Source organism: Pygoscelis adeliae, unplaced genomic scaffold, assembly GCF_000699105.1.
Source record: "Pygoscelis adeliae isolate BGI_AS28 unplaced genomic scaffold, ASM69910v1 Scaffold190, whole genome shotgun sequence".
Taxonomy (NCBI): domain Eukaryota; kingdom Metazoa; phylum Chordata; class Aves; order Sphenisciformes; family Spheniscidae; genus Pygoscelis; species Pygoscelis adeliae.
Genome location: NW_008823922.1, coordinates 2,171,669 through 2,181,845, shown reverse-complemented (window position 1 = coordinate 2,181,845; position 10,177 = coordinate 2,171,669). Strand labels below are relative to the sequence as shown.

The 10,177-nt window shown below is 39.5% G+C and overlaps 1 protein-coding gene across 1 annotated transcript in view; it reads right to left on the bottom strand.

Annotated features, from left to right (window-relative positions):
* Window positions 1-5,181: 5,181 nt before the first annotated feature.
* FRMPD2 (FERM and PDZ domain containing 2) overlaps window positions 5,182-10,177 on the bottom strand; it is a 67,966-nt gene continuing 62,970 nt past the window's right edge. Inside the window, exons 37-41 of the mRNA XM_009320640.1 lie at window positions 9,594-9,684; window positions 8,147-8,481; window positions 6,411-6,626; window positions 6,079-6,141; window positions 5,182-5,253 (exon numbers count right to left, since the gene is read on the bottom strand). Of these exons, the coding sequence (XP_009318915.1) occupies window positions 5,182-5,253; window positions 6,079-6,141; window positions 6,411-6,626; window positions 8,147-8,481; window positions 9,594-9,684 (777 nt within the window). The remainder of the gene's footprint in view (window positions 5,254-6,078; window positions 6,142-6,410; window positions 6,627-8,146; window positions 8,482-9,593; window positions 9,685-10,177) is intronic.

Genomic DNA, 10,177 nt, shown 5'->3' with positions numbered 1-10,177 from the left:
TCCTTCCATTCCAACACTCCAATCGTAGGACCCATCCCACCACGTCTCCGTGATGCCAATAAGATCGTAGCCCTTCAGGCATGCACACGTCTCTAACTCCTCTTGTTTATTCCCCATGCTACGTGCATTTGCGTAGAGGCATTGAAGTTGGGCCCCCAATGAAGCTGTCTTACTGGCTGGAGTTCCTTTGTGCTGCTCTTCAGATGATCTCCTGCTGACCTGTGATCCTTCTCCAGATGCCTATTGCTGGCCCTGGCATCAAACTGGTAGGAGTGGGATGGATTGAGGTTCCCCTTCCCCTGGCAACTTTAGTTTAAAGCCCTCTTCACCAGCTTGGCATTTTACATTATATTAGTACAAGTTGTAAAAATACAAGTTGGTACTTTAAAAAGTCAATTATTCAAACCTGACAATGTTTTTGTAGCCAATAGCACCCATTTTGGCGTGTGTGGATACTTTGAAGTATCTTGCCATTGCAGATGGGGAATTAGAGTACATGGAGCCATCAGCATGAAGCAGTCTTGAGTCCACGGACCTCAATGAAGATGTTAAAGGAAAGAATGGGGACACTAGTTTCCCCCTACTCACATGATTTTGTAACTTAATAGCTATGAGATGGTTGTCCCTGCTATACTTGCTTTTAAATTGAGATAAAATGGTAGACTTAAAAAACTTAGCAGCAGTCTCAATGGCAGTAAAACCGTTGCTTCCCCAGAGTAAGATGACGAGATGTGCTGTTCTGTGGACAGAGCTACTGTCTGAACATAGAGTATCACTGACAAGTTTTTGTGCTACAGTGTGAATCTGAGGACTAGCAGATGTTTACTTGGTTTGGGTGCTTGTTATGGCAGGCACTGCCTCCAACAAATGTGTCCTTTTTGTTTTTGTACTGCAGCTTGTCCTGATTGGTGACTAGGCGGTAGAGTAACAGGATTTAGAAATACAAATAGTGATCTCAGTGCCACTTCTGAAGTAAGCAGTGTGACCACGGCACAGACTGAGGTTCTATACCATAGTAAATCTCTTGCATGTTAGGATGTGTGCAAGTTCTGGTCAGATCACTTCATATGCTAAATAATATCACATCAGAAATGGGCCAGAGCAGTATGATCCTATTTTCTGACTGAGGAAAGATACTTTTGTGTGTAGGCACAGAATGAGAGCTTACATCATCTGAGTTTAGTTCCCAAGTTTTCCAAAAACTCTGTAGACCTTCGACAAATCACCAACCCCTGCCTCACTTCCCTGTGACCAAAATGGGACAGTAAATCTTCCTTTCTTTCCAGTTTAGCCTGACTTGTCAAGTAGTGTGAGCTCTTTAAGGAGTGGGTTATCTGTTGTTCCAAATGAATGCGTATCAATGAGCCTTGATCTCCATAGGAGTTTTGCGTGAATAAAGAACTGTGCTGGTTTTGGCTGGGGCAGAGTTAATTTTCTTCACAGTAGCTAGTATGGGGCTGTGTTTTGGATTTGTGCTGAAAATAGTGTTGATAATACAGGGATGTTTTCATTGTTGCTGAGCAGTGCTGACACAGAGTCGAGGTCTTTTCTGCTTCTCACCCCACCCCACCAGCGAGCAGGCTGGGGGTGCACAAGAAGTTGGGAGGGGGCTCAGCCGGGACAGCTGACCCCAACTGACCAAAGGGAAATCCCACACCATGTGACGCCATGCTCAGCATATAAAGCTGGGGGAAGAAGAAGGAAGGGGGGGGGGGGTTTCAGAGTGATGGCATTTGTCTTCCCAAGTAACCGTTACAGGTGATGGATCCCTGCTTCCCTGGAGATGGCTGAACACCTGCCTGCCGATGGGAAGGAGTTTTGCTTTGCTTGCGTGCACAGCTTTTGCTTTACCTATTAAACTGTCTTTATCTCAACCCACGAGTTTTCTCACTTTTATCCTTCCGATTCTCTCCCCCATCCCACTGGGGGGGAGTGAGCGCGTGGCTGTGTGGGGCTTAGTTGCCAGCTGAGGTTAAACCATGACAAGAACACAAAAGTGGGACGCTCATTTGTGCTATGTATGGGGGAAAACAGTGTATGAGCTCCTGGATGTAGCCGGATTCCCTTACAGTTAAATGCTTTTTAACAGTCTTCTAATTATTCTCAGTTTATCTACACTTTGGGCTTAGTGGCCTCATCTATAAAGGATATGAGTGTACCCCAGTAGTGCAGTGTAAAAGAAGAAACCTGTGAGGCGCAGAGAATCCTGTTTAAGTGGTTTGGCTTTTTCAGGAAGTCTGCAGCAGGGCTGGAAGTTGAAACCCTGAATCCTACCTTTAAAGGGGAAGCTGGGAACAGATGGTTCCTTAGCATCTCCAAGAGAGCATATACAGCAGCCACATCTGCTAAGCACTTTCCGGTGATGACTCATTGTTTATTCCTCCAAACATGGTGTCTGTTGTAGAAAGAAGCTGTGTCTATCACTTCAGTCCTTCCCTCCTCAAAATTTATCTGCTGTCTAGGCTGACTGTCAGCAGGGGAGCTCATGAGCAGTACTAGTGCTGAGGTGACCAGCCTTTAGCTTCAAATATGTGCAGAACCCTTGCAAGTCCGCAGTTTTCTTAAAATGTTTTCAGGCTGTGGATTGAGAAACTTGCTCTGTAGGATTGCTCTGGGGCTGTGACAGATGGAGGGCCTGTCACCAAGCATGTGGTAAATTGCATCTATCCGGCTCCGCTCAAAGTTGGTTTGAGAGGCTGTGGGGTTTTCTGTGGATGAAAGTTTCTTTCTTATATAACAGATCACGAAATATCTGGAAGGCCAGTTCTGTTTTACCTTGCTCTGCTAGCAGCCTTAGAGGACTAGATCTGTGTAAAAGTGTATGTCTCATCCAAAATGTCTCATCCAAAACAAAGTTCAGTCTGAGTGAGGATGTCGTTATGGGGATCATAACCATAGTGTCTGTTTAAAAGCATTTAATTATTATATTCCTAAAGGATAAGAACATGGGATATGGCAGAATGCCTCAGAGGTCAGTAATACCTGCTTTAGGGCAATGTACAAAAGGTACCATCATCACAAAATCTGCCTTTAGAGGAAGTTTAAATATAAGCCCCAATTAATAAAAGACTATTTTCCCTAGAGCTCTTACTGGTTAGTAGTTAAGTATTACAGCTGCTTTTTCATAAAAGGAAATTGAAATGAAATGCAATTCAGTGTTTTCAAAAATCTTTTTAATATCCCTGTAAAACAGGAAAAAACTTCTGTCAAACAGCAAACACTTCTGTCGAAGAGCTGCAAAGATGATGCACAAATGTGGAAGAACAAATAGTGTCATGAAGATTGTCTTCTAAATCCAGAATGCTTGCTCCAAACCACAGAAAAAACACCTTTGCATGAAGTACAGGAATATTTTCACTGAGAAGCTTTTTAAAGTTGTTGTGGTACAAAATGCGAATTGTGCATTTGTGTGCAGTGTAGTGCATTCATTGTATAGTAGTAAATGTGCAGTAATTAAAATCAAAGTGAAAGGCCAAATACCAAATGAAGGTAACAAAGTTATGAACAAAAATTTGGCTGATGACACTTGACAAAACTGTGCAAATAGCCCTTTAAATGCAAGATAAAGATAGTAAATGTGGAATGTATGGAGAGTAATGTTTCTGGGAAGGCTCAATTTCAATGAATTTAAGACAAAACATTGAATTCTGGTTATGTTTATACCAATATAAGTCCAGGGTTACTCCACTGATTTAGAGTTACTCTGGATCTCTATCAGTAAGTTTGAAATTAGTATCTGGCTCACATCATAAATTTCATTTCTATCTTTTCCTGACTTCCAGCAGACTATCTGAGGGCAGAAAGAAGAAATGGCCCTTGGCTTTAATTGTAATTGTATTACAGTGGTTTTTTCTAAAAGTCATACTTTTAATTTGTATTTAATCCCTCATTCTTTCTGAACCATAAACCTCTCATCTGTAATGAAAATAAACAGCTATTTTATTGTCCTGTTTCTACTGCAGTTTTATGTTCAAATGCCTCTTAATATTTTCTCTTTTCCTGAAATAAAAGTTTTAAAAATATGTACAATTCAGTTAAATAAATGCTGTTATAATTTCCTGTGTTTACAAGTTACCCTTCCAATGCACATCTAATAACTTCACTTCCATACATATCACCTTCTAGATAAAGGACTTAGAAGTGGTACTATAGAAACAGGTACATTCTTACAAACTTGAACAGCAGATTTCTGCTCAAATCCACTCAAACTCACACTAACAGAAACGCTTTTTACAAGAGAAATAAACTGTATGGAGAGTTATTTACTCTAATTTAAAGATCTGATTCAGCCCCTGCTGAAACCAGTGGGATTTTCCATCGATTGGTTCAGAACCTAGATAAGAATTACAAGGTAGTTAATCAATGGAAAGGATCAGGGAACGATGAAATGTATATGCGTGCCACAGTGCACACACACTCATTTCATCTGGCTTAGTATTGCATTCCTTTCTACATGGATGCAGAATGAAAGAATACTGATGCTATCTACAGCTGTTCATATTGCTGGGAAAAGTTAATATTCCGTCCAATTATTAGAATGCTCGTCCTGCTTTGAAGAGAACCAACTAGGGTTTAAAGGCATCCTATTTTTCTGTCAGCTTCTTGGTTTACGATGTCTAGTGATGGTGGTATAAATTCTTGGGCTAGAGTGATGACTGGAAATGGTTCTATATTGTTCAAGCAACCAAAGGTAAACAAACTGAGTCCTTCCACGCAAAAGCATAACTACTGTAGCAAACACTGATTTGCAGTCCAGAAGCCAGGAGTGCACAACAATGTGTACGGGACAACTAATCTTCCAGCAACACCGACAGAATCGTAGGTCTTTATAGTTGCCCTCTGGACAGTAAAGCTAATTCCAAAGGCTGCTATCTTCTTGTCACAGTCCCAAAATATTTTCCTAACAATTAACATGTTATTACACAGAACACGCAAATTGTCCATGGCAATTTAACAGCAGTGTTGCAGTGCTGGCTGGCTGTTTCTCCAAACTGTGAGCCAAGATTTAAATGACTTACCCAGGACATGTTAAGCAAGGTTTTGAAATGCCTTCGAAATCAGTAATCTAACAAAGCGTTTAATATAACACTTGTCTGTGCTGGCTTGACATCTCTTTAAAGCAATTGCTGAGTGGTCCTTGGCGTCCAAGGGGAATAGCAACAGGGAAGAGTCATCTTGCAGTCAGTAGGAATCCATTGCTTGAAGGTTCTGAAGGACTTCCAGCACAACTTCATAACAGAAAAAATACTCATCCTGCATGTAGAGACACCAGTGTGAAACACCCAGTTACATTCAACATAAATTCTAGACAAAGAAGGATGGACTGGCTGAAGTGCTGTTTATAACATCAGCATCTTTGTAACACGGATACAAAACCTTAGATATTTAAAAGCATCCTTGTTCTTTTTGTTCCATCACTCATAAAAGTTCAGGAACGCTTTCTTATTCAATGCAGTACCTGTAAGCATGTGCTCAAGTCTCATTTAGGTCGATGAAGGTTATCTATTTGCTTAATTTTAATCACATGCTCAATCATGATCCTGAATAAAAATATATCGAAGCATGTGCTAAAATATTTGGCTATAGGAAGAACTTATTCTAGCCTTGTCTTGCTTCTCTTCCCACCACCTGTTTGCTCTAAATTGAGTCAGCCACATCTTGTCTGTTCCTGTGTGAAAACTCTTCAGGGGTAGGTTTAACTCAGCAGTAGAAAGGTTTACTGAGGTGATGATAACTCAGCAATGGCAAGAATTCAACTGAAGGCTGCAATTTTGCAGCGTAGAGTTTATGGTATCTCACCAGTTTTGTTGTTGATCTGTGCTTTTCTTTTTGCTTAAAAAAAAAGGGGGGGGGCTGGTATCTGTACTATATTGGTGCTTCGCTTTTATTTCAGTTAGTTAGTAAGGGACAGATCTTTCATATTTAAATCTATACACCACTTGCCTGGAAGGCTGTTATTTTCCTCAAATGAGAGGGCTAAAATTATGCTTTAAGTCCCAGATTTATCAAAGCATGTGGATCTGTACCACTAACTGAGGCTTTTAAAAATCATAATCTAGTTGAATATTGAGAACTTACCTTAGTTTGGATCATGCCAAAACGCTGATGTCTTAGATCTCTCACTATCTGCTTGATGTTGAACTATAAGAAGAGAACAGTTTTTATTTTGTTGACATGCAAGTTATAAAGAAAAATTTAAGCATGTTCAGATGGGGAAGCTGTGTCAGTTCTTTCGCAACAATAGTTTATTTGTAGTTATTATCTTTGTTGTGTAAAACAACAAAAGCTGGGTTTATTCCATTTTGTTAGGATGAATTCTACCAGGAATTACTCTGGTCTAAGATACCCCCACATGTTGTTGACCTCCATATGAATTTGTAATACTTAACGATGATCCGTTTGATACTCACACATAGATCTTTTTCTATGTAGCTGAGCAGAACTTCAACACACAGCAAAACTCCACTTCTTCCAATGCCAGTGCTGCAGTGAGCAACAATAGGTCCTGTACTATGAACTTTTCTCATGTAACAAATAAATTTTACAAGCTGCTCAGCCAGCTTGGGAGTATTGCGGTCTGGCCAAGTGGTAAACTGCAAATGATTTATAATGCGTTTCTCTTCTGTCTGGAAGAGAAAGACCAGAAATGTTAAAAATGATCAGTCCTAAGACCAATTTTCAAGGAATTCCACTGATAAATTTTCCTTCAGCCTCATTCTTAGTCAATTGTTTGTCTACCCTACAATTCTTCAACTTTTCATACTTGACCCTATTAAGGTTTCTTTTAGGTTTTCAGAAATGCACTCAGAAGACACAGGCCTAGGAAATTTACTTCATATAATTTTGATGAGACACTGAAGTTACTCTGTTGCCCCAAAAGGATGTAGTTCTCTTATTTGTTGGTTAGAACGGAAAAAACAAAAACATTTGTTAAATTAGAACATTCCAGTACTGTTTACTAAAATTGTTTTTGTAATTGAACTAAGCTGTACTGATAGAAGAGTAGTAATATGATAGCCTGATAGTAAGATTGTAAATGCTATTCTGGCTATCATCGGATATAAAAGAACAATTTGTGATTAGATACCCTAACATACAAACCAAATCAACTAAAAAAATGCTTACAAGAATAATCATAATGTAGATAAAATAAAGAGTATTATTAGTTGAATGGTCCTGGGACAGTACTTCTTGTTGCCAGCTTGCCAAAACATGTTAAGCTGAATGCAAAAGAACTACCTGGATTTTTACCATCAGAAGAATTTGAATGCATGTCTGGATTTCTGCAGAAGTAAACCTGTGGCCTTCTGTAGCAATTTGGTACTGGCCCAAGACAAACATAGCAAACATAACATGTTTGTTGAAACAATCACATATAATGGCCCATTTCCCATCTTAATAATCTTTTAGGAAGACTCATATCAAATGCTTTACTATGCTTCACACTCAGTGACATAAGGTGAATTGTGTTTTTTTCATACAGAGAAATTGTTTTCTTGATGGAAAAAGACACCAGGTTAGTCTGGCACAAGTATGAATCTTTTAATTATTGCATTAATTAATATGTCCTGCAGAAATTTTTGCAAAGCTTTACTTAATATTGTGGCAAGACTGATGGACTTATAGTTGTCCCGATTTCCATGTTCTTACACCTGGATTCTGTATTTCTTAGGTTTCTAAAAACTTGCTGCTAGATTTGTAGTATCATGTGTATTCATGTCTTTTCATGAATGAAAGAAGTATCACGTGTTCTAAATTCTAGGATGAAAACCACCTACTTCCCTCTTTCCTTCCAGCCACCATTACAGAGTATGAACCCACTGGGGCAGCCCTTACTGATTTAATTTCATGAGAACAGTAAGCAATTCTGCAAAACACTGAACACACCAGCTCTGTGGCTATTAAAGGACTAATTTTTGGATATTCTTGTCCAAATGTATGTAATGTTGGATCCATTGCTTGTGCAATGAGCAAAGCAGCAGCGTCTCATTAACCCTAATTTCATGCCTGTTACTCAGATTTTTACATTCCTAAAAAATACTGAGCAAATGTTATGGAAGAAGCAAACAATGCTACTAGTATTTACTCATGTAAAATATCTGATCAATTTCATCACATATGAAAGTATTAAGTATACTCAACTTACCTGCTTGTTGATCATTTCTATTGTTCTAATTATGAAGTATTCCAGAATCTGGTAATTGTCTAGCCTGAGATGGAAATTAGCCAGGTCTATAGAGTCACGGGGAGGATCAGGCCAGTATCGATGGCACTTGACTTGCCCTAGCTCCACTTCTTTTGTCATCATGGCAATCACATCTGATTCACTCTCCCAGACCATTTGCCAGAAATCAGCCACAGTGGATGGCAGAGGCCCTTGGGTTATAATATAGAAAAGTTCCTCTTCTCCAACTTTCATTCTAATGTAACTTGCGTTAATGTAGCCATTCTTTTCTCCCAGAGGAACTCGTGTACTATCATCTGTACAGAAACAGAAAGTTGCTATTTCAGCTGTAGATCTGCAACAGAGTTCTACCATCTCTAGCGCTCAGGAGATGGGGAAGCTCAGCCTCTAGCAGCAAAGTGTGCCTCTGGATTTTAGAATACATTTGGCCAGTAGCACTAGTATTAATCACTGCTAATAGGAATTCCCACAGATAAATTGTATGGTTCACTGCAGCTTTATTTCTCTTAAGATACTTGCATAACATTCTGACAAGCCTTCTAACTACCATAGAATTGTTCGGCAGTAATTCGAAATAGTGTATCCAACACTGCTTTTAATGTGTGGCATTTTTGTCACTGGATATGGTGTTATAAAACAGGAAGCTTCTGAGAATGTATACTGTATCACTAATATACTGTGCTACAAATTTTGCATGTGTTGTCCTGCTGCTGCAGTTTAGAAAGACATCAAGGGTCCAGAAAGTGTTCTCCTTCTGTCATGATACCTCTCAGGGAATCATTAGGCAGCACACTATTTATTGGAAATCCTTGTTAACGGCAGTCATTCAGCTCTTGGACTCAAATCTTCCTTCTAAAATGACTTCTCATCAGCGATGAAACTTGTTTCTGACTCGGATCAGAGCTGAGCAGCTGAAAACTCTGGTTGGATGTTACGCTTTCAAATACTTCTGAAAGAATCTTTGTCTTTCCAAGAGCTACATAACTCCATGATTTCCACTGTACTTTTCAGAATTCCACTGTGTCACAAGCAGTAGACATAGCTGTACATTTAAATAGATTTAAAGAACTGCTATTATAGTTCAAGTTACACTTGCCCACAGAAGTGTAGTAGATTAATATCTCTGAGAAAGAGGGAAGGAAACACCAAGACAGCTGGCTCCCTACCAGACCAAGTCCTGCCTTGTGGAAGATGATAGTTCAGAAAATTACATATTGTGCAATGCAGACATCCTTATGTGAACTCTACCTCTTTTGGGAAAATCTCAATACATTTCATTATTAGTGGAGCTCTCTGTGACTAAGGATGTGGTGGGATTTGCCTGCTACATCCCAGTGTTATAGCTGTTCTTCTCTTTTCCGATGTCTTTGTTCACTGAACGCATGTTCTCATTACTGCGCATACTTACATGGAAGAATATCTTGGTCTCTGTTTTTATGCTGGTTTTCTGGTGCTTTGCCAGTTCTGCAATCATCTATTGGTTTCACATGTTCTAAAGCCTAGATGAAAGAGAAATAGTCAATCCATGTTGTTCACATCCTTTATAGACAACCTTTACAGAGTCGGTGTGAGCAAACTTTACTGCTATATGTGACCAAAGACTGGCAAATAGACTTCTTACAGAAAAAAATCAGTACATCATTCTTTAAACTTCTAGGCAAGGAATTCAAATTGCTTTGTATTTTCTTCAGCCTGCACAAAATGTCTGGGGTTTTCAAGTGAGAATTCCAACCCACATCCTCAGCCCCTGTCACTACAGATCCCTGTTGTATATTGCTGTAAAATAGATGTTTGGAATAGCGTCTAGGCCAAATGCAGCATTCATAATTGCTAACATACTGCCTGAAGCACCAACTATTGCACTGTTAACAGGTAGTGAATGTCAGTGAATACTTTTCAGTGACAGAGGAAGTGATGGATATAGGGAACAGCATCAATGGTGTTAAGTGCAAATCCTATGGTCGTCAGTACTTCGTGGCAGATTTAGGGGAC